General features: G+C 42.1%; 2 protein-coding genes across 12 annotated transcripts; both read right to left on the reverse strand.

The window, feature by feature from the left end:
* Nucleotides 1–254: 254 nt before the first annotated feature.
* On the reverse strand, nucleotides 255–14709 carry jade1 (jade family PHD finger 1). Of its 9 annotated transcripts, none has more exons than XM_039603434.1 (12): nucleotides 14469–14709; nucleotides 12759–12841; nucleotides 12293–12487; nucleotides 11646–11713; nucleotides 10803–10960; nucleotides 9301–9485; nucleotides 7628–7839; nucleotides 6967–7134; nucleotides 6481–6597; nucleotides 4783–5376; nucleotides 2859–2976; nucleotides 255–2171 (listed from the first exon to the last, which is right to left on the reverse strand). In XM_039603434.1, exons 2-12 carry the CDS (start codon nucleotides 12832–12834, stop codon nucleotides 1120–1122), a joined length of 2943 nt encoding a protein of 980 aa, XP_039459368.1. In that variant the 5' UTR covers nucleotides 12835–12841; nucleotides 14469–14709; the 3' UTR covers nucleotides 255–1119. The 9 variants fall into 9 exon arrangements, with proteins under 9 accessions (XP_039459368.1, XP_039459369.1, XP_031606797.2 ...); XM_039603435.1 differs by having other exon boundaries at nucleotides 12759–12905; XM_031750937.2 differs by having other exon boundaries at nucleotides 12350–12487; nucleotides 14469–14708.
* A 462-nt stretch (nucleotides 14710–15171) lies between these two features.
* asmt2 (acetylserotonin O-methyltransferase 2) lies at nucleotides 15172–24057 on the reverse strand. 3 transcript variants are annotated; one of them, XM_039603630.1, is made up of 9 exons: nucleotides 23730–24057; nucleotides 23545–23635; nucleotides 22838–23012; nucleotides 22301–22430; nucleotides 22073–22141; nucleotides 21874–21992; nucleotides 20874–21011; nucleotides 19642–19764; nucleotides 15172–18606 (listed from the first exon to the last, which is right to left on the reverse strand). In XM_039603630.1, exons 2-9 carry the CDS (start codon nucleotides 23623–23625, stop codon nucleotides 18395–18397), a joined length of 1047 nt encoding a protein of 348 aa, XP_039459564.1. In that variant the 5' UTR covers nucleotides 23626–23635; nucleotides 23730–24057; the 3' UTR covers nucleotides 15172–18394. The 3 variants fall into 3 exon arrangements, with proteins under 3 accessions (XP_039459564.1, XP_039459565.1, XP_039459566.1); XM_039603631.1 differs by having other exon boundaries at nucleotides 23098–24055; XM_039603632.1 differs by lacking the exon at nucleotides 23730–24057 and having other exon boundaries at nucleotides 22838–23268.
* Nucleotides 24058–24128: the final 71 nt, after the last annotated feature.

Below are 24128 nucleotides of genomic sequence, written 5' to 3' on the forward strand. Positions count from 1 at the left end.
GTGGACCTGGCAGTCCTGATGTTCTCAGTCAAGCTGCAAAGCGAGAATAAGTCCCTCTGCAGGGCAACAGGCCCTCATGGAGTCAGACATGCACGCAGGTCCTCCTCACACATGAAGCAGCTACTCACACCAGAAAAAAGTTAATGTATTTTACTTTATAAGGAGATCTTCAAGATGAGAGCATTTTAACATATACCTTGAATGACTGATCGGTTATTGTATCTCAACAACTTATCAATGAGGCACAGAAACCATTTTTCAGTCCAGCAGAGTTTTTATTCCTCTTTAAGACGACAACAAAAAAATAATATTTTGCATAACAGTAGTACAGCAGCGGCCAAGGGTACAAAACGCTTTTTTTGTTTGTTTTAATTATTCAGTGTAAAAATAACTCTACTCACACCTGTGCCGTCCTCTCGTAGTGCAAACGCTTCAAATAAAAGTTAGGCACATGATGGATACGATCGCAGTTCAAATTACACTTAAGTGCTGATGACGAGTAAAACATCATTCTGTATTCCTGTTTCAGTTTGCCAACCCCCACCCCCTCCCACCCCCGCCCGGCGTCATCGCGTAGGACAACCACAGACTGAAGAAGTACTCCGTTTAAACAGCGTTAAAAGGGCAGTTTGACCTCCTCTTTGAAGCGGTCGAGGTCCGATGAAGCCTGATTAATTAAAAAGACCTACGCAGTCCTGATCACTGACAGTATGAATGAGGATTACCTGTTTCTGATTCTTCCACTAAGTGCAACTGACTCATGGCCGAGTTTAATACTAGAGATGAAAAGAAAAGACATAGCAAGCTTATGGTCCCAAGCAACAATCCCAACTTCTCCCTCGTTGATGCTATTGCTTGTTTATATCTGAGCGAGCGATTAAGTGGCAACTTGACATCTTTCTATTCTGAGGAAAGGAAAAAAAAAGAACTAGCACAAAATAAAATAAAATATTTCCCAGTTTTACATATGTTACAAATAAAAAATAAATATCAGCTCTGTTTTTACTCTAGCCTTTTTTGTTTTGTTTAGGATTTAGAGAAAAATAAAGGTACAAAGAGCGGCTGTCGTTCTTCTCCGAACAACACAGTGCAGCTTCATTTCTAAGAGTTGTTCCGTCATCAGGACGCCAGGACGCCCCGGCGAATGATGTCAGACACGTAGCGGCGGCTGAGTGACGAGTCGCCTCTCAGCTGGTGTGAGTGGCATCGTTTCAGGCAGGGCTCCAGCTCGCCGTCGCCTGCCTTGGAGTCAGAGGTGTAGTCCTCGTTTTCCGTCCCCGTGCGCAGTCGGGTCCTGGGGTATGACGGCTTAGGCGTGTTGGTCAGCGGCCTGAGCAGGGGCTTGTGTAGCTCCGCCTGCTTTTGCTCCATTATACTTGCGGGTTTCTCGCTTCTCTTTGGGATTCTGAACTTCCCCCAGCTTCTCAGCTGTCCAGCCTCGGGCCCGTTAGGCGCATGGGAGCTGTCGGCCGAGGCTCTCCTCAGCCAGCCGTTGGTCTTGGCGCTGGGAGCGGTGTCTGTCACCGTGCTGGCTTTGTTAAATTTAGTGTTGCTCGTCACATCCGCAGAGACAGGGCTTCTTTTGATCCCTTCATCTATGAAGTAGTTGTCTGAGTCAGAGTTTCTGATGTCTACCAGTCTGATGGACACCGTTTTCTCCAGATGCTTTGACCCAAACCTGTTCTTCCCCTGGATGGTGAAGCTTTCTGTGGAATCATTCCCCTTTTTTCTCCTCCTCTCCTCCTGCTCATGCTCATGCTCAATATCCCGTTTTCGTCTCGCTTCCAGTTCGGGCTCCGCAGCCTCCCTTCTCGGCCCTTTCCGGCTCTCATGCTTGGGCAGTTTGACGACGGCTGGTTCCTGAATGACCTCTGGCTTTGGGAGTTTTTTAAACGGTGTCTCCTGGCTGATGGGTTGGATCCTGGCCTCCATGGCTGCAGCCTCTTTGATCTGGGAGCTTTTGCTATCCCTCGTCTCCGATGCCTTGCTCAGATTGTCTTTCTTTTGAGTGTGCGGTGAGTTGGGCATGCTTTTTCTCTCGCTGCTTTTCCTTTTTTCCTTTCGTTTGGTCTTCAGTCCAGAGGGGCTCCAGGAGGAGCTAGACTGGGAGCCCTGAGACGATAACCAGCCCAGAGAGAACAGCTTTTCCAGATCCTTCGCTGAAGGATCTCCTGAAACACACAAAAAACATACAGGTTTATTACAACATGAGAGGTAAATAATCTGTAATTATCAGCCAGCCAAATTAGTTGCTTTTTCTAACATTTCTATCCTGATGTAAAGGCCAACAGCAGAACGCAGGGCTTTGTTGTGAGCACCAGTTCAATTTTTTTAGTATGTAGCAAACATTTGTAGTCTTTTGATACAGGAAGTAGCTTTATCATTGTACTGACTTATTACTGAGCATGAATCAGACCTGGGAATAGGATGAGGAACATGACCTGTGTGCAAGTCGCATGTTAATTTCTGCCCTTCTCTCACTAAAGTTTCCACGTGTGATCGGCGATGCCATCAAGGATATCCACAAAGATCTGCTTGAAGTAGCCTGTAACACGTCGCCTGCTGATGGCCTTTCAATCAGCTCAGCAAATAGTTGCTGGGTGTAACTATACAGAAATGACCAAACCCCACATCAGACGTCGTGTGTAGAAACACACTTTTATAATTCAATACAAAATATCTCAACATGTTACAAACTGCAGGCGGTTGCAGTTTGTAACGTGCAGCTTTCGCACCTGCAGACGTGAGAAAGCTGATGGGACACACTGTCGACTAGCTAGGTTTACTAACATGAATGTAAAGTTCATATGGAAGCTACCACATGCAAACCTATTAGTTTCTTCATCTCATGGACTCACCACTGAGCAGCTCATGGTCAAGCAGTCGGACCTGGTGCTGGAAGATCTGCTCCTGGACTTTCCACAACGACCGCTTCATCTTCTCTCTCCGAGTCACCATGTAGGTCAGGTTACGAACCTGTGGAGCAACAGCAGCTTTTTTAGTCACGCTTTTATCAGATTGCATCCTACAACTCTGCAACTACGGCTCGTGCTCACGCTGTCTTTTCACTTCTGCTGACTTAACTGTCGTGAGCAAGTGCCTCATTTCTGCATTTCTACAAACAAACCTGATATCCCAATTTCAGAAACCTGGATAAGCATTCACAATCACAGAAAAAGATGAAAACAAAAACAGGAAAGTTGACCAAGTTCAGTCAAGTTATGTGACAGTAACACAAAATAGATTTTTAATCCGTTTTAGAATGATGGGATTAACCAGGTAAAGATCCTTTATAATTTTAGACGGAGACGCTGATCTGGTCATGTGTGTAAACAGGTTTCCCGACAGAGTGACTCATCCACAGCACTCTGTAACAGAGACTGGTATTTGTAACGTAACCTAAGATGTGTTGAACCAGATGTTTAGTGTTCGTGATAATATAATCTGGGATCAACCTCACAGCACACAGCTAACTAACCACACAGACTGTCAATATAAACACTGGAGCCATAACCAGCTTTCCATTCCCTGACACAACTGAGTACCCCTGCAGAAAGGTACTGATGTCTCACCTGGGCCTCACCTGGCCCACAGAGAGCATAATCTTCTTGAATGTCTCACTTAAACTTGTCTTTGTTTCAAGGTCAAACAGCGACTAGCATGTGTGTCTACCAGGACAGTTTTTAGGCTCAGCACTACTGGTTGGGCTAATATAACACTAACCAGTCCAAAAGTCTCAACAGCAGAGGGTAAGAGGGTGAGAAGGATTTAGCCTACTGTGTTTAGAAAATACAAGAGGACAGATATCAGCAGAGCAACTGAAGATAAACTATTTTAAGTCATGACACTTGAATTGTTTTTTTTTTTTTACTCTTTAGTGTGACTGAACACTATGACCCTGATGAAGGCCACAAGCCGAAACACGTTGGTCAATTAAAGTTGTTCTTCTTTCCTCAAGTGTTGCTGGAGTCCCTGTTTTTTTAATTCTCTCATCTTCTCCATGCACCTTGGAAGCAGGTGAAGTTGTGCCAGGATTTTTTGCTGTTTTTTTAGTGTGACTGAATCTGTCAGGCTTGATTTGAAATACAGCAGGATAATTACATCCATCAGCTTAGTGGTTGTATTTGGTTTCTAAAAATCAATGCTTCAATGTTTGGAGACCTGCAGGAGGTCGATTTAGGGCTGGAATATTTCATCACCAAACGTGGTAACGATGGCAGCTCTCACAACCAAACGCAGCACCGAGAGCACATTTTTTCATTTAAAGCCTCATACAGCAACACTGTGGATTGCGGTCAGTAGGCAAACCTGCTGATTAGATATTTAAGAAGTATTATAAACCAGCTAGTGATCGTGTAGTTTCATGCAGCGCAGGTCAGTGATGGTAAAGATTATTGGTCCATGTTTTTTATCACAGAGCTGGCTCACAGTGCCAAAGGTCCATTCTATATAACATCAATCATCTTAGAAGAGTTTTGTCCAGCTTTTAAAAGATGGTTATGTTAGAATAAATGTACCTATACAAGCAGTTGTCTGCTGTACTACTGAAAGGCCCTCTCGTGGACATAATTCAAGCCTGTTTGTTTTGGTTTTTGAATAAATAAACGACCAGCAGCCCTCCTCTCCTCTACAAGCATCAGACTTTTATGTTGCACTGAAAATTTATTGAACTGCATTTAAGCGTTTCTCTCGTCATCCCCTGCTCTTCATAACATTTCTCTTCTTGCCTCCGCTGTTGTCTTAGCGCCTGTGAGTCCTGCTGCTGGTGAAGTCGAAACCTACCCGCTCCAGATCTTGTCGGAGATGTGTGAAGAGCTGCAGGCGGCGCAGCAGCACCTCTTGCTCGCGCCGTGCCAGGCTCTCCTCCTCGTCTTTTTTGGGCGTGAGAAGCGGCTGGTTGAAGTTGGCTTTGCGTTTCAGTTTCCAGTACTGATAGAGAAAGTCCACCACCTCGGGCACCAGCTTCAAGTTACTAGCTACCTCCTCCACGTCTACAAACTGGTAGAACTCTTCCTCCATCTCTTGCAGCTTCAGTTTGCGGAGGTTGACTCGCTTCTCTTCCTTGCTGAGTGCCTCTGGGTTGGTGAGTGCTCTATCGATGAGCTGAGGGGCCACACAGGAAGATGAAGAGGGGGAGGCAGCATCTTCCTCCTCTAACACCTTCGCTCTCCTCCTGCCCTTCTTGTCTCTGGCACTTTCCTTCTCCTCGTCGCCCGAGTCGCGGTCCCTGGACTCGTCACCCTCAAGCCCAGAATGTTTGGGGCAGTAGGACTTGAACTTGACCTCATCGTCATCTGTGAGGATAGTGTTCATTTCAAGGTTGGCGTGGAGGCCGCACGTCACGTGAAAGGCAGTCCGGCAATTTTTTGCAGAGCACTACAGAAAGAAACAGAAAGAAACAGAAAAATGTTTACTAAAATTAGTTTTTTTGTCCCCCATTCCTACAGGAAATATAATATATAATTTAAAAAAAAAAAAAAAAAACACACAAAAACTTATTACTTAAAAATGCCAAAACTGAAATTCTGTCAAAGATATCAAATTCACCAAAGCACAGCCTGAGACATGAACCAAAAAAATCTCAGAAACATCACATTTCTCCTCTAGTTTTTCTTTAAACCTGCAATTCTGTATTTTGCCATCTGGGGGCAGCAAAAACAACATACAGGTATTTAATTGATCAAAATAAACCAATCAAATATTAAAGTGACACTCCAGCCCTCTACTAGCTGTGACTCAGGCCCTCATACAAACCCGCTTCAAAGAAACAGAACTACCTTCAGCTTAATAAGAAGTGAAAACACTCAAACGGGTATCTGCACTATCAAAATGTCATGAATGACATCACTAAGGTTTCTGAAAATTGTATCAGTAACAATTTTAGAATCTTTGAAATGAGACTTTTCCATTACTGATGAGTCCCTTTTAATAAAAAATGACTGTGATATCTCACAGTGTGATGTACTTTCAGCTGCCCTCTTATTTCCTAAGGGGTTGCCACAGCGGGTGGATCCGCATATTTGATTTGGCACAGTTTTTAGGGTGGATGCCCATCCACACAACGCTGATATCTCACACTACCAACACATATATCATGCACCAACATTCAGCCTAAATATACACAGAGATCATTTCTTTCTCCATATCACTCAGTCCAGATCTGCTGTGTGTCAAATTGTCTTTCTGGCTTACTTTTATGTTGTTACTGTTGTGAATTTAACACGTTTAACACAAAATCTAAAACCACACACTAAAACGTTTTAGTGCTGGGTGAGCTGCTGTGCCTTCACTCCTCCACCCTGCTGAGGTGTAAAGTCACTGCCTTCATTTCCAGTACATGTAAACTGAAGAACACTGATGCACTTTCACCCGGTGTAGATCAATAATCCCCACACTGTGGAAATCTCCTCCCGTAGTCTGAGGTACTGACACGTGCTGGATGAGCTTTTCACATTAAATGAACTGTGTAACGTTAATAACCTGTATGCATGCGCCAGTCTTCTCTTTGCAGAGGCAGCAGATCAGAGCCCATCTGTTGCTGGGAATGTGGGACACATTGGTGATCGGCTCCATCTTCTCTGGATTCCCAATGCTCACCTGTGCAGAGGATTTAACACACAAAGAGGACACGAGTTGCTCAAACGTCAGCGCACATGGTGTTGACAAATGAATGGTAAATGGCCTGTATTTGTATAGCGCTTTACTTAGTCCCTAAGGACCCCAAAGCGCTTTACACATTCAGTCATCCACCCATTCACACACACATTCACAAATGAAAGTACATGCCGAGTGGTCTTAGACACAGTGTCACTGCCATGTGTGTCGAAACGGTTACCAACATTTTAAACAAGTGGGATTAAAACCTCCAACTCTTAACAGTGCAAGCAGCTGTCAGGAGCAGCCAATCAGAAGAGAGTCCCAGAATGACAATTTGATTAAAAAACAGAAATTATGACTGATCTTCACCTCTGGAATCCACAAGGCACAGCTGACGTGGACCCACTTGGTTCCACTTCGGGTCGGCTTCATGGCTCCGCCCTTTTTGGGACACAACTGGCACTTTGGCAGGATGCCGAGGGCACAGATCCGACACAACCAGCTGCCCTTAGGGACTTTCTGGATGCCGTAACACGCCTGAAAAGAAACACAAACAGCGGCTCAGTTACCAGAAAGCAAGCAGAAATGACGATGCAGACAGGAAGTAGGTGTGTCACATGAAAAGCAGACCTAAAATGTAAGACAAGTCGCTTTTTCTTTTTTTTTTTTTGCCACAGTGAGACGAATCTCTAAAGTCTTGCAACTTTCTTTTTTCTTTGAACAAGTTAACAAAATCCATCTTTTTCCCCTACAGGAAACATTAAAACTGGAAGAATTTTAATTTAACTCCTTTCATGTACAAAAAGCTAAATAACTGTGTTGACGTTGGCATTACACAGCCAGTTTATTCAATAGGAGTCACTTCATATATTTGACTGGACAGGGAGAAGTTTAAAACTGACAAAAGAAAACAGATTTGACTTCATATCACACATTAACAGATTCAGAACAATATTCTGTGGGAATTATGACAGATTTGTCCTCTGTCTGCTGTGTTTTTTTCTCATTTTAAAGGGACATGATCGCTGACCTGGTGAACGCAGATGTTGCACTTGTCGCAGAACACCATCTCGTTATTGTCCTCCCCGTCAGGTGACTGGCAAACATCACACACCACATCCTCGTCATACTCGATGCCTAACCCCTCCTCGGTCTCCATGGCGTGCGTCATGTTTTCGTGGCAACAGCGCTCAAACTCTTCCATCACACGCTCCATGGTGATTTCATCCAGTGGCGGCATAGCTGGAAAAAAATATACATGAATGAACATGAAAGATGTCCTGCTCTATTATAAAGTTCCCTTATTTGTTGATGCTCTCTTACACTTTTGGTGAGACATTATAATCAGAATGCAGTGATAAAAATTAAATAAATAAATCCTGCCTCCTGCAGGATAGTCCGGGTTTTATCATCTTCAGTTTCACTATAGTTTAAGCATCAATATTTCTCTGTGGGCTGAGTAAATGCCCTTTTTGTTTGGCTTTTAATTTGTAATTACACCCTACATTTTCCATCCATCTAACAGCAGACAGAAGGCACAAAATGCTCAATAACACTTACAACACAGAGTTATCAAAAAGAAACTGGAAACAGCAGTGCAGTAACACAAGAAACCTAAAATAAAGCCGGACTCTTTACTCAAAACACAAACTGGACACAAAAACCAAGTCTGTATATAAACACAGCTTGCAGCTGAAGGAGCAGAGGAGAAGTTCTGAGGGTGTCAAGGACAAGAAAGATGAACAAGAAAGATTTCGCTGGCTCTCTGCGTCTCTCAGCTCACACTCCTTATGAAGAAAATAGCTTTGTGACTATAAACCTGCACTGCACGTATGCTTATACAACAAGGATTTATAATAAATAAATACATAATAATAGTAATCTTTCAATGAACTTCACTGAATACTGATGGCAATCAAGCAGGCTGACAGAGTATAAAGCTCAATGTTAACATCTCAGACCTTGCAGCTAGGGCTGCTCAATTAATCGAATTTTAATCTAGATTACGATCTGGGCTTTCAACGATCATTAAAAATGACTGAGCCGATTATTAGCACCTCCCTCGTGCTTTACTCTCGCGCTGTTCCGTGTGGCAAATCGAGCGCACATCTCTGTGTTTCGAACACGCGTCACAACAATTAAGAGGACCCGAGGGAAGCTCGGAAAGCTAAGCAGAAGTTATTTGGAGAGGAGAGGATAATGGCTGCTGAAGAAAGAATGCCGTTGGTTGAAAAGAGAGGTAAAACGACTTCAGTGGTGTGGAAAGATTATGGGTTCGCAAAGTCAGACGTGGATCAAATATTATGCAGTATTTTGAAGTTCACTAAACATAGATGTTTACATTTTTCATTTATTTTTTATACTGCAAACATTTCCACTGTAATCAGTATTTGCACACTATTTTATACTATTTTTTGACTATCTTTAAAGCCATTATTCAATACATTGTTATTGTTAAATAAATATCGTCAAATAATCGAGATCTCAATTTCAGTGAAAATAATCGTGATTATCATTTTTGCCATAATCGAGCAGCCCTACTTGCAGCTGTGGACACAGCTTCAAAACGCTTTCATCTGCTCTGTTTCATTTCATTTGATACAACAAAAAAACAACTATATTCAGTTCCTGAGCCTAAAAATAACTTACAGATTTAATCATCAAACAAGCAGCTACAGAACAAATATGTACTCAGTGACTCACCCATCTCTGTAAACTCTTCATTTATGACCTGCAGCCAGGCTACGTCTTCCTCGTTCAGGTCGTAGCGACACATCCCCTCCGCCAGCGTGCGGATGTCCACGTAGCCGAGCGCTTCTGTGCCTGATGTCCGGATCAACTTCTTTGGCCTACCAAACATCGTCTCCTTTCCTTTCTCGCCCAGCACCCTGCACAACCGAGACCTTTACATTCACTATCGTGCACATGCAGTACAATATGGTAATGTGTTTAATCGAACTATACATTATTAACCAACAACTGGTGGTCTAACATGTACGGCAGGCTTCACAGTAGCTCCTAGCCTAGCCAAAAACACCTCTGGACTTTTTAAGGAATTCAAGGACTTTTCTTTTCAATGACACTTTCAAAAAGGACGCGATTTCCTGAAATGCACTTAAATAGCCCTCAAATTTATAAAACATGTAATATTTACGATTCTGATACTGATGAACAGTAGACAGGACAGTAAAAGTCAGATTATAATAGCTCTTTCATGGTCATGCAAATGAATGGAAACACTGTTACTAAATTAGTAACACTGTAACATTTCTCTGCTGTAATTTTGTTAGAAGGGTATTTCCTGCACGGTGGGATTTCTGGTGTCCCCTCAAAGAGGCTTTAACCAGAAACTCACCAACATTCTAATAACGTTTTGTTAATAAGGGTTTCGTTTACTCATATTTTCTTGAAATGCATCAATGTCTGTTAGGCAGGATGATACAAACTCACTGCCTTTATCATACACGGACTGTGTTTGCTCACATCCCCTAAAGGCAAATTCTGAGCCACAAAAACCCTTCAGCATTTAGTGGTCGACAGATAAAACAATACAAGTTTCGAAGGTGACATTTTAGCACCATCAGCTTGATATTTTGATCTACCGCTACACAGGCTTTGCTAAATCACTTGGAGCCTCAGCTTGACTCGACTCGGTTTCAGACGTTTTCCGTTACAGCCGAGTACCACCTAATGCTGGGTTGTTATAGCAACGTGATCTCGTGACTTCATTGTACGTCACACAAACACCACAGCAATGGAGAACGTCAAGGCGATGGCATACCTGCTGCTCAGTGTATAGCTTTTTGTCACTCTGGGACCACTGTGGTTTTTTTGTGTAGCCATTTCATTTGTTGCTCGGTTTCAAAAATGGCAGTTTTGATTTTCGTAAAGGCGTGATCTCATGACTCATCGAGTTACGCCACTGACTAGCCAATTGGTGGTATGCAGTCTCTTGACATCACATTTTTGCACTGCTCAGAAGCCCAGTTGAGCAGGTATTTAAAAAAATAAATAAAAAATTTAAGTACCCGGTTCCAGGTACTACCACCTAATCGAAAACCATAAAAACCGAGGCAAGTCGAGCCAACCCAAGTAGGTACAAGTGGAAAAGGACTAGAAGTGTCAAAGTCGCCATCAGCTACGCTGCCTCTCATTCACTGAAGTGAACTATGAGTGAGATTGAATGTGTTACTTTTATTTCCTACCTCACAACAGGCTGTGGGATGGAGTGGGGGCTGACGGGGACCTGGACGCCCTTCTCCCACTCCTGCCTCCATGGGTCAGCTAAGACGTAGTAGTCCTCGGTGTTCAGCTGATATGAGTCGTGCACTTTCATGGCCGTGATCAGGTCCGTCCTGAAAACCTGCAGCACATAGCAAAATGTTCATGTTAAGTGTATAATGAGATTTCAGAGAAAACTGTTGCAAAACAAAGCTTGTCTCTGCAACAGCTTCAAGAACTTCAATCAGAATAAAGTAGAAAGCTGAAGGTTCGCTAAATTACATTTTTGCAAAGCAATTAATAAATAAATATAGAATATATGAAAACGTATATCAGTGTTTGAACAGGTTAAAAAAAAGAAAGGGAAAAAAAGAATCGACCACATTGTGCGCACACAGCTAAAGACAGCAAATTAGGATCCTGCATTGGCTCGAGTCATTGTTTTGCTTTAATTTGACTGGCTCTCTAGTGAAAGGGAGGACACAGTGGACTGCAGGGACCAAGTCCACAGACTGTACAGTAGATAACAGTAAACGTGCTTTCATCTCAAGGACACACTATCGAGTGTGGGTCCAAGATAGCACGTCTTTTCTTACATGTATAAACAACCACATAAACACTTATTTTACAGATGTGCTGCCAACTGGTCCTTTCATTTTCACATTCACGTGTCAGCCACATATACACGTCTTTAGTTAAAATCTAAAGTACAATCTCAGAGTACAAGACTGACAAAAAAGAAGGGCCATTAATTATAATCTACACATTTGAAATTTTACAGCAACCCTTTAAAAACCACAATAAATAGTTTGAGACCAAATGCGTACCTCAGAGGGTTTCTGCCCAGTCCACCTCCTGTGCTGCGATGAATGCTGGGACCAGCAGGTGGAATTACCTGAAACAGAAACGCCACAAACTGTTGTACAGACCCACATTTCTTCTTTGAGCATCAACCCGAGTCTGCTGATTTTGTAATAAACAACTTCACACCATTAAATATGTCTGGATTTCCCCCAATGAGGGGAAACTTGAGAGAAACACAAGCGTGGCTCATTTGGATAGTCAAACTGGAGCAACTGACATTTTCTGTTTTCAATTTCATTTTATCAGCTAGAGTCGCCAATTTGACTTTGGGCCAGGTATGAAATTGATGACAAAAAGAAGAATCAAATTGGGGGTTTTTTGTTCTGATTTTTTAATTCACTTGTGTGGCACTCATATCTAACTGCAAGAACCACAATAAAAAGTGCTTGATCAGTGTGGTGTGCTTTATGGCATTAAATATTTTAACTTGTCTGTCTCATAAAACCCTAAAACAGACCAGGCTAAAAGCAATTCCCAGTAAGCGCTTGGGGTTTGTTTTTATAACAGATGGCAAAATGATAAGAATGCTCAGTCATAATGAAGCACGTACTTTGCTTTCTGTAATTTACAGCTCCGAGGAGCATTTTAAACAATGTGGTAAAACTCCAACCTCTGAGGGAAACCAACAACTGCAAGCTGTTCCCAGATTTGAGACCATCTGCCTGACCTGCCAGGATGTCTTTAAAGGTCCAAACATGCCTCCTGTCCCTACTCTGTCTCCTGTTTCTCGGACTACAGGACTTCTTTTGCTTTTCCTTTATTTTTGTCCATCTACTGCACTTGTTTCTCTTTCTTTTCTTCTTTCCTGAAGATGGAAGTACAGACTTACTCACACTGACACCAACAACATTAGAGATACATTTTCAAGTCTACCTGCAAAGCAAAAGTGTCACGGTTATCAAGGAAGCTGTCAAAAGGCTTTACTTCTAAAAATAGCCAAACTTCATGAAGTCATTCACTTTGTCTGAACTTATCTCGGTGCTTGGCACTTGCGCTGGCAGGGTTGTGCCAACCTCGTTCCTGTCTATATTTGGACCTGGTATGAATGAGTCAGCAGAGACAATATTTTTGCTTACTTCCATTGTCCGAGTCATCGCTGCTGCTGGGGTGTCTGCTTCTCTTCATTGTCACCTGTCTGCGGAGCTCCGGCATAAGGGCACTTCACAAACAAGAAATGAGGTGGAGATACAGAATGGGAGGATGAAACGGTACACGATAAACAACTGTGGAAAAGATTTGGTAGTAAGATTAGTAGGCTGCCTTAAAAACCCTCACACAAAGAAAGTCAAGTCAGTTAGTAAATGCTACCTGTGGTGAGTAGCTTTGCACATTGTTGTGAGCAAATCATTCTCAGTTACACCATTACCAAAAGCAAACATGTTGACCAAAAATATTCTTCTGGGTATTATCAAGTAGCTTCAATTCACTGCAGCTAAACACGGTGGTATAATGTATTGATTATGCAAAATCTTGATCGTTTCTGGGAAAACGATCATGTTGTGGTGAAATATGTTCCCAACAGTAGTGGGGGGGGGGCAAAAGTGGATCATTCAATATTTACATTACCGCCATGCTAGTGCTAAATTATCACTTCTACCATATGAGAACGAAGCACAACAACAGTCCAAGAAGTTGTCACTATCCCACCGGTTTCCGTCCTGATCAGCCAGCAAGGCTGTGTAAACACACACGCACCAGTCACTGCTCGAGAAGAAGTTACCGCATGCTGCACTGACAGGAAGCAACACTGTTATAAGATCAGGCTGCCCGTGCACGGACTCTCAACTCCCAAGAGCGCAGGAGTAAATTTCTCGGAATCCGCCGCCAACCCGCATAGGGAGAAAGGTGCTAACCCTAATTTAGCTGGCTAGGCTAAAAGCAGGCTAGCCAGGGTCTGTGCGACGCCCCTCCTTCCAGCAAGCAGGCTGCAGAAAGTACGAGCTAAATTACGAGAAACTAGCTCAAGCCACCAGCTGTTCAAAACAACGGCTCCCCGGTGCTATTCTGGCAGCCTTATGTTATAAGGATGCAAGTTCTAAGCAGACCACGGAACGTTGCATTTTTTTAGTCACATTGCAACTCTACACGGCTAATGTTAGCCTGGTTGCTAATTTCCGTTATGTAACATAAGGGCCCATCCCTAACCGGTGCCTCAAATTGGCATGTTTATAATATTTTTTTTTAAGTTAGCAACAACATTCGCTATATACAAATAAGCTAATTTAATAAACAGAACATATGGAGGCTAATTCGTATCACGAATATTTAATTTTGTTGTCTAAAGTCATTGTACACCTTATGTTTCGCTGACGTTGTTGGTTAGCACATCGGCTAACTAGTTAGCTGGAGGCTACACGTAATGTAGTTTGTGTTTAGCATTATTAGCCGATGTTGCTAACGTAACACAGGGTTCTATGGTGCCACTCACTAAATCCCACTGCCACAGACAGCGCGCTGTCAAAGGTTAGGGGTCAATTCTTGCGCCAAACAAACTACACCAAATCAAAAAGAACACGTGAATTTAAACTCATTGTTAACACAACACTGCCTTTTCACTACTATGCAGCTAACCAGCAGGGCACAGTGTGGTAGGTTTACCAGCGGTCCACTGGTTGAGGTTAATCTTTGGCGCCATTTTAAATGACGATGTCGCGTTTTCCTAGCGGACTGCTAGTACGTCCATACTAGAAATATAAACTCGCTCAAATTTCTAGATAAAATAATTCTGTTACATATGCACCTGAATTAAAACAGCGTAGAGTTGAAATAAATTGCATAGTACGTACAGAGCACGTCAGGTCGATGCGAGCCGCTGTTTTGAGTTTGAAGTGAAGCGCAGTTTTTGCCTTGAGTTCCGCTTGACCCGCATTCCACATACACAAACACAGTGGCGACTGGGGAGGAGATTACTCTGCACACACGCAGCTATGTGCATCGGCCGCTAGAGGGCAGCAAAACCGAAACTGGTAGCACCAATCCGTCAGATCACTGCAGGAAAAAACAAGAAGTTTCCACAGCCTCGGTAACAACCCACGTTGCCCGGTTGCCAGTTTGAGTGTCAACAAACCATAATAATGTGTGCATAATTCTTTCCCAAGTGTGTACGACGGAGGTTTTCTACTGACATCAAAGTCCCTGCTTTCTGGCAAGGACACCACACTCTACAGGGACAGACCATCAGCAACATAAAAACAAACATTTAGTGAGGAAAGGACACATTTTCTCCCCTCCGTAAAGGTTTCCTAGATCAATACAATCCCTATGGATCCTTTCTTTACTGATACGCCCCTTTTTTGTTTCTTTCTGTGCTCTTTGATATTATTTCCAACATACTGTATCAGCTCATTTAAAGTAGTTTGATAATATCTGATTATTTATCCCAGAAGCTAGGAAACTTGCAAGTTACAGCAAGCAAAACACTGAAAATAGCCTTTGATAAAATAGTCCTGTTAAAGCAGAATAGCTGAATAAAAGGCAGAAGAAAATATCTCAGTGAAATGAAGTATTTTATCAATTTGTTTATGGATACACCAGATTATAAATTAAAAAAAACTGTAAGACTCATTATCTATAATTCTTGGATCCTCGTAATTTTTGCCAGGAGAAACTGAGACAAATGATCACATTACATATTGAATATGACTTCTTAAAATTGCTGCTTTGATAACAAAGAACAATTCAACACAAAAATAATAATACAATAACTAATGTGTAAACTGTGTAATCTCCAGGCACAAATTCAGGGAGGCTGTAAAAAAAAGTCTTCTAAAAATATTTAAGAGTAAAGAACTGTCACAGTATCAGCTACAAGGCCAAACTCCCAACACCCTGTGGCTGTGTTTACATGCAAGACTTTTAATACAAAAAATTATAAACATAATATTTTTTGTTCAAATGAACTTTTTGTACAGAATATCCAAGATGTGTGTCTGAAGGATGCATGCTTACTGGAATGAGCAGGAGGAGGAGGGTCCGATGACTCATATGCTCCATTTCTATTGCACCTGTTGTTATTCTACATTTACATGTCATCGGTGACACACATGCTAATAAAACATAATCTCACAGCTCCATTAACACGTTTTAATTCACGTGTGAACTTATCAGCAGCTATGAGGAGCCGGTTTGATGCGAGTCGGCTTCTGGTGTGAACAAGAGCTTCAGTTCCTGAAGCCTCGCTAACTAACATCATAAAAAAATAAAACATATAAAACGACAAAATGCACCAGACATCAACAAAGAGGGTTTTTTAAACAGCCCCCAAGTGATTCTTTTTTCTTCAACCAGCAAACACAGTGAGAACTTCATAATAGCAGCAGAGGAATGATGAAGGTAAACTGAGGTGATCATAAAGGGTTAAATCCAGTTGAGTCTCATCTTCCACTCGTCACAGTGAACAGGAAAGCTGGGAACACGCACACGTTTACACACTTCACATCACTTTTTTTAAGTTTAAAGGTCAGTATTTATCCTATTTGAACTTCACTTCTTTTTAGTCTGATGTGTCTTCATGTGAGTGAAACAGAATCATTAAATACATGAAGACACACATCGAGCACAGACTTGGTAAGATCTACAAGACAGACAAAACTGACTTTTCTACAGAGACTGAGAAATGACAGACACGTTACAAGATAGACACAACTGAGAAAATCTTGTGTAGAACAATGAAAGCAATGATGGCAGCAGGTTTACAGTCTGATTTTTGCATGAACAAATATTATAGGCTCAGTTTTCCCAACAGTGTGAAAAATGACTTTTTTCTTTATCTGGTTAAAAGCTGTTTATGATCAGATTATATCTGAGGTATGGATGTAATTCAAAATTATAAAAATAACTTTGTGCAAAAATGTTTAAAAAGGTTTTGGGGTGCATATACAGTGCCCACTATGATATACTGGTCTAATATTCTGGTTGAATAGGCATAAAAATAGTCATAAAAAGCTATACTAAATCTGTAGATACATGGTCACTAAATCCATAGATGGCTGTGCCAAACTGATAATAAAAACATTGTTCTGACTAATTGTACTGTTACTGTAACATGATTTTTTCAGTAAACATTTTTATCAGCTTCACACTGTGTCCGTGTCAGTGCTTGTTTATCATTGAAACACATATGAAATAACTGATTATTTGTTGTTTTTTTACAGAGCATTAGGTACAGATTTGATGGCTGAGCCCACTTTCAGGTGTCTCTATAAAATAACACACTACAAGCAGCAGCTGGTTAGCCTAGTTTAAACTATAGTTAAAGACTTACTAGACCAGGGAACCATTAAAACAGCTACTTATCTTTTTAAAGGTAGAAGCTGGAGAACTTTAAAGATGCACAGGTGTGGTTTTGTAGGAAAGCAAGCGTCAGTGTTGACATTAACTCGTCCACCAATTTGGATGTGTGATGATCACAGTGATAATGTAGGATCAAGTAAATAAAGCCCCAGTCACACAAGCCAATCAAGTGGTCTGTGACCATCTGGCAACCACTGACTCTGAGGGAAGTGAGTATACCCCAACCAGTTGCTTGAAGTTGATAGTAGTTGCTGGGACGTAGACAAGGAGCTTCTAAAAGCCATTGGTACAAGTTCAACCAACTGGTGAAAACCTCTCTGTGATTGCTCTGGTTGCTAACATGTTGCTGCTGTCCTAGTTTGACTGGAAGTGACAGAGTTGACTATAAACACTTCCCAGCCACTCTCCGAACTTTAGTGAAACTGCAAAAAGTGCAACACAAACTGGAAATAAAGACTCTTTGCCTTCAAAGTAAAAGTTGCAACTTGTGAAACATGTTTGGCTCCGTTGTTAAGGCACGGCTTCTCCATTTCTAGTTTGCGTAACATTTTTACAAATTGTAAAAACGTACTAGTTCTCAGCTAGTAGTTAATGAGTAGTTGCAGACAACCACGAAAAACTACAAGCAATGTGCTAGCAACCAAAGCAAGGATGATTTTGGTCCTGCACATATTTTGCAACCATTTTCACCCAGCGAGAGCCAACAACCACCAGGAACCACTGCCAACCCATTGGGGAACACACACTTCTTATGCAAACGCTTGTTGTGTCATCTTCAATATGGTGAACAACTCTTGAGCAATGACTTCATGTCAGAAACCTCAACACTGAGCTAACCAGCTGCTGCTTAGCTTAGTGTATTTATTTAGTTAAAGGTAAATTAAACATATCTGCAGGTTAACCTAGTTTTGTCTTTATGCTAACTATGCTAAACAGTTCCTTGTTAGCTTAGCTTAGCTTAATGTTAAGTTAACAAGCGTCTGCTGGTGGTAGCAGCTTCATATTTAGCATACAACCATAAGAGTGGTATCGAGAGGAAATCTTCATCAACTATTAAATTCGTTTTTTAATCTGAACCCATTCTTGGATCTTATTTTGCTTGTTTGGTGTAAGGTGAGAACATTACTTATAGACGCAAGTATGACTAAAAGATATTATCTATCACAGCAGCAACCTCTATCCAGAGGTGTGGTCGAAAGACTGTGTCAGTGAACTGGAAGCAAAATTTTAAAAACATAATTGGGGTTGACAACAACATAAACTGGAGATCCATGTAGACAACTTTTTTTTTCTCCCCAAAGTTTACAGTTTGATGTTGACATCTGTTCCTTATCGAGGCCTTGAAGTTTCCGCTTAACCTTTCTCTAATTTCCCAGACTTTTGATAGATGCTTCCTAAACATCCCGCTCTCGGTCTGAGCTCATCTGATGGCCAATATGGCATCATAGGACTTGCCCGTGCGGCAGACTTGAATGTTCTGGAAGCCGGTCTTGTTGAACATGCGTGTGTACTCGGACGGTGGGCGCTCCCTGCCCTCCGTCTGCACCAGCATGTTGAGGGAGAAAAGCTGAGTCATGACGGGCCCTCGTCTGTTCTCAAACAGCATCGCTTCCACCAGCAGGATGCCGCTGCCTGGCAGGAGGACAAAAAAGATAGTGAAAGCAGTTTTTGTTTCAAATAGAAACAAAAACTGGTTATCGCATAAGCAACAAGAATGTATTCAAAAGAAAATCGTGCCATGCCGTTAAAACCCAAAGTATAATAATCAAATGAAAAAGGCAGAAAATATAGCAACAATGTGTACTCTACTGAGGGAAATAAGTGTTTGATCTCCTTGAAACACATGATTTAGTACTTAGTGGAGTAAACTAGTGTTGGCCAGCAGGTTTGTGAACATCTTACAGTGCAGCAGATAAAATACAGTTCAAATCATTAACAAATGGAAACAATTACTAAAACTGTCACTCATGCTGTGTTCGGAAGTCGGAACTTGGGAGTGTCGGCAGTAAAGTTGCAAAAGCGAAGAAAAATGGGATTTGTTTTCATTATTACCAAGATAGAGGCGTTCGGAAATCTCAACTTCGAACCTGATCGCTCAATAATATACTCATATTATTATTACTCTTTTGATGAAGCTAATTAGCAATGTGAAATTTAATACTAGTGGCTATTATCAAGCTGGCCACTAACTCTGGTAAGAAAATGTCTCATTTTGACACAAACTGAACATAACTTGTCCGTTTTTGAAGGTGTTACTTCTCTACTTTCCCAGACTTTTGACAGATCTCGCTCATGACACTAGGTGAGAGCAGAACATAGTCTATGATGATGTATGATATACCATGACATAAGAAAGAGGTTATGTTGAATAGTTAGAACAACTAATTGATTTATATAGTGCTAAACAAACAGGAGCATAGCGGTGGAAGCATTATGCTTTTGGGTGTTGAGAAGGAAAGATGGAAAAATAGAAAAATTTAGAATGGGAGCCTCATGCTTCCACCGCCATGCTTGATGGTAGAGAGGGTTTTCTTGGGGCCATTCTCAGCTTCTACTGGGACTTGATGTCACACACTGGCGTTTTCATGCAAACAAACAAAAATTGAGGCCACATTCAGTGGTTTGTCGCTAAAACAACAAAATCCCACGTGTACCTGGTGTACTGACCTGGTGCACACATGTCATAGATCTTCTTCAGCAGCGTCAGGCACTTCTCTTCAGGCCAGTCATGAATGATTCTGGCCAGAACGTACAAGTCTGCAGTGGGGATTTCACCAGTGAAGAAATCTCCTGCACATAGAGGGTGCAGCATTAATAAAGACGTATTTACCAGTTTTTTGGTTACAGTGAAGAAAAAAAAAGAAGCTTTTTTCCCACTAATCCCATAGGGGACCTATTATACCTACTTCCAATGTCATCTTTTTATCATTAGTCTATACAACAGTAGCTTTGCATGATTCAGATTTCAAAATAACCAAAACGAGATGTTTAAGCTCCTTTCCTCGTCTTTTTTAACCCAGCTTTTTTCTGATTGGCTGCACCTTGCAAACAGGAGCTTTGAACAGCATGTGGTTGTGTTACCAATGCTCAGTGTTTGAGAGCACAAAGACTGGCAGCATTCTGAAGTCTTAGCTTTGGACTCTTAGGGATTACTTATACCTACGTTATATGGACCTTGTTACATAAAGTTAGCAACCACTATGATAACAGCATACAGGAAAGAAAAAAGAGAAACATAATTGGTCCAATATAATGTTAATATACTTGATATAAAAAAAATACAGGGTCTTCTCTCATTGTTTAAAATTGTGATTCTAATACACAAAAGATGAACTTTATTTAGTATATTTTGTTAGATTTTCCCCTCAAACACTTCATGTATGACTATCACAGACATGGGCGACCGTGGCTCAGGGGGTTGGGAAGCCAGAGGGGCCGATGGCGCGATATGGCAGCCTCGCCTCTGTCAGTCTGCCCCAGGGCAGCTGTGGCTACAACCGTAGCTTGCCTCCACCAGTGTGTGAATGTGAGCGTGAATGAATAATGTCATTGTAAAGCGCTTTGGGTGCCTTGAAAAGCGCTATATAAATCCAATGCATTATTATTAAATGCTAAATGGACTGGTTCTCTATCTGAGCACTCAAAGCGCTCTACACAACTTGACTCATTCGCACAAGCACTTTTTTCTATGCTCTTTCTAGGGAGGTACTTTCTATCTAACATTCACACACATTCATACTCTGATGCAAGCAGATGATGATGGTGGAGAGCAACCTGGGGTTAGTAGCAGAGGATCATGAACCCACCAACTTTCCAATTAGTAGGTGACTTACAGCCACCCCCATGTATGTTTTTTCTTAAACATTTAAGGTGTTTTAAATAATCCATAGCAGACTTACCGGACTGAAATACAATGATATCATTCTCCTGAGAGAAATGCTTCTGAGCTGTTTCCACGACCTGCTGGAGATCAAACACTGTGACGGTGGATGAGGGATACGCCTTTGCCATCTCACGTGCCAAAGCACCAGTGCAACCTAGCAGTCATTCATAAACAGCGATCAACATTTATCAGAGGGAAACGCTACAAGGAAGCCACGTTGGTCCCGTTCGGAACAACTACAATCATTCAAAATGTTCATTTTTGATATACATGAGTTTGAGGTATCTACACCAATCAGGTATAACACTACGAGCACTGACAGGTGAAGTGAATAACACTGATTATCTCCTCATTATGGCACCTTTTAGTGGGCGAGATATATCTGGGACCAAGTGAACATTTGTCCTCAAAGTTGATGTGTTAGAAGCAGGAAAAAAGGTTGAGTTTAAGGAGTTGAACGAGTCTGATGAGGACCAAATTGTGATGGCTAGACGACTGGGCCAGAGCATCTCCACAACTGCAGCTCTTGTGGGGGGTTCCCAGTCTGCAGAGGTCAGTATCTATCAAAAGTGGTCAAATGAAGGAGCAGTGGTGAGCCAGCGACAGGATGATGAGTGACCAAGAGACATTGATGCATGTGGGGGAGTGAAGGCTGGATAATGTGCCCTGCCACAAGGCGAAAATGGTTCAAGGAGCACAACAACGAGACTGAGATGTTAACTTGTCTCCGGTTTCCCCAGAGCTCAATCCAATTGAGCATGTGTGGGATGTGCTGGACAAACAGTCCCGATTCATGGAGGCCCCACCTCACAACTTAGATGATTTAAAGGATCTGTACCTAACATCTTGGTGCAGATACAACAGCACACCTTCAGAGGTCTAGTGAAGTTCATGCCTTGATGTGTCAGTGAAAGGTGGACACAATGTTATGTCTGATTGGTGTATATATCTATTTGCCTTCTCGAGAAGAATAACAGGCCCTCTCAGATGTCAGAGCATCCCTGAAAGCCTCTTACCTCCAAGATCTACTATGTTCTGGAAGCCGGAGAGATTGAACGCTGTCACAATGTCATGTCCATCCAGAACCCATGACGAGTTCATCAGACCCATGAATTTCAGCATCTCCTCTTCTGATCTGTGTGGTACAGTTTAGGTTCATATACTGACTCCTAACAAGCTCAAAGCCACACTTGAAGCAGCGGGATCAACACCAACCTGTAAATGGCTTGGAAGACCTCCTCTGCTGGAAGGCCGAATGTCTTTTCATTCTGATTCTTCCCCTCCCTGCATGATGACAGAGTATAAGGAACAGTTCTTTTTGCTCATGAAAACAACACTAAGTGAAAGAGAATGGTTGCTTTACGTCTGCAAACATTTCTAAAAGCCCTGATAAATCAGCTCATTTTGTGTGGTATTTTAGCCTGATGTGGTGGATACACAGACCTGACAGCATCCACCATGTTGTTCCACAGTGGGTAGATGGTTTGGGATTGGTAGATGATCATGTCATGGAGAGATTTGGCGCTGCCTTTGGCTAGATAAAGATTTGCCACGTCGGTGCTGCTGTACAAAGCTGTATTAATAGAAGAGAAAGAGTAATAAATTAAAATGAAAGCTTTAGAAGAGCAGCTACATGTAACTATTACACACAATTATATATAATTTAATTATACCTTTTTTTTATTATAATATTATTATGATTATAAATCAACCCTGGTGTAGCTTAAATTTGACATGTTGGCTTTTTAGAATGATCACACTGGAGATAATTTTCATGCCCAGGCAGAAACCATCATATTTTTGTAGTTTCCTTCTCTATGTACATCGAAAACTACTTTTGGTCACCACAGCAGGTAACTCTACAGATTTCTACCCCTTGTGCCCTTCTTGACACAACCCCAAGGAGTTTGCATCTCCTCCCAGAAACAAAGCAGGGATCTTTTGCTTGCTACACTATACCCGCCTCCTCCTCTTCCTCACCTGTTCCATCTGTCTTCTCGACCTCCAGGATCTCGATGCCCACCAGCGCATCCAGCAGCCTCTCCATCCCATCCAAGCTGGTGCCCAGCTCCTGAGCAACATGCTGGGCACTCAAAGGCTCCTGGGACCTGAGCAGCAGGTCAAATACTCCCAGCTCACAGGCTGAAAATATCACCTGCAGAAAGACTGTGAAGTTAACAGCTTTGCACTCGTAGGCAGACTTTTAGTTAAAAAACTATGACTATGGGCAGATCCACCACCTTAGTCCAGTTTGTAATACTTCAACAGTTCCTGGTGGACTACACTGAAGTCAGGTGTGGAGGTTAATGTTCTCCACTGGGTGGCTGCTATAGACTTTCAGGAACAACTTCCCTCCAGTCATTGGCCTCTAATGGGATTGTTTTTGCATGTTTAGTCTCAGTTGCAGCAAGCTGTGGACACAGCAAACTAGTCAGTATACAGAAAGGCCATTTCAGATTGATAGCGTTTCTTTATAAGTTGGGACTCATTTGATCTATTTTATGCACTGCTGTCTAGTATAATACATATATAACATATTATATTCGTAGGTTTAAATAGCTGTTCCTTTAAAATACTTACAGTGGTGTAAAAAATGCCACAGTGGGTTGCATATAGTGGAGAAAAACTGAGTCTACACACATTAAACCAGGCTGACACTCCCCGAAGATAAACTATGAAATGTTTACCTTGGACACCCTGAAGCCGTTAAAATACTCCAGAAGTTTGAACGGGTAATCCAGCTCACTCTGGGACATATGCTCTGCCATTACTGCGCTCCTGATGGGGAAACATACCGACACAACGCCCTCACAGCCGGAGGAAAAACTCGCGCTTAACGTGGACAAACACTCTCCACGGGATCACCACTTACCGTCTGGAAAGCAGCCAGAAGGATCCGAGTCTGGTGAAGGCGGAGGATTATTATGATGATGATGGTTTTAGAGGGTGTAAGTGCAGCACGGTTAGTTTGGGTTTTAGATAAAACAGCCAAAATGTCGGCGGTGTGTGATGGAGCTGCTGCTGGGAAATGGTCGGCAGAGAATCAGCTGAGGTGCATCCGTGATCCGTGATCTTGCTGAAACCCCCTTTGGCTTTACACAACGGCGACAGTGCATGAGCCACAACAGCCAACATCAAACACACACACACTCACACACGTTGTGATGAAGTTCCCGAATCAATCAGCGGCGGAGGGAGGCGCTGTTGAGTTGTTGTTGATGTCAGAGATTTACGCTCCACGTGAATGAATAAATGCAGCTCTGAAATATGG

The sequence above is a fragment of the Oreochromis aureus genome, linkage group 19 (assembly GCF_013358895.1).
Source record: "Oreochromis aureus strain Israel breed Guangdong linkage group 19, ZZ_aureus, whole genome shotgun sequence".
Classification (NCBI taxonomy): domain Eukaryota; kingdom Metazoa; phylum Chordata; class Actinopteri; order Cichliformes; family Cichlidae; genus Oreochromis; species Oreochromis aureus.

Coding starts and splice junctions, on each gene's coding strand:
- asmt2 (XM_039603630.1), bottom strand. CDS start 23,625: ATGGCAGAGCATATGTCCCAGAGTGAGCTGGATTACCCGTTCAAACTT. Junction 21,012..21,873: donor GAACATAGTAGATCTTGGAG/GTAAGAGGCTTT, acceptor AATGACTGCTAG/GTTGCACTGGTGCTTTGGCA. Junction 19,765..20,873: donor TATCATTGTATTTCAGTCCG/GTAAGTCTGCTA, acceptor CTCTATGTGCAG/GAGATTTCTTCACTGGTGAA.
- jade1 (XM_039603434.1), bottom strand. CDS start 12,834: ATGCCGGAGCTCCGCAGACAGGTGACAATGAAGAGAAGCAGACACCCC. Junction 10,961..11,645: donor CTGGGCAGAAACCCTCTGAG/GTACGCATTTGG, acceptor TATGTGCTGCAG/GTTTTCAGGACGGACCTGAT. Junction 2,172..2,858: donor TGACCATGAGCTGCTCAGTG/GTGAGTCCATGA, acceptor TGTGTGTTTCAG/GAGATCCTTCAGCGAAGGAT.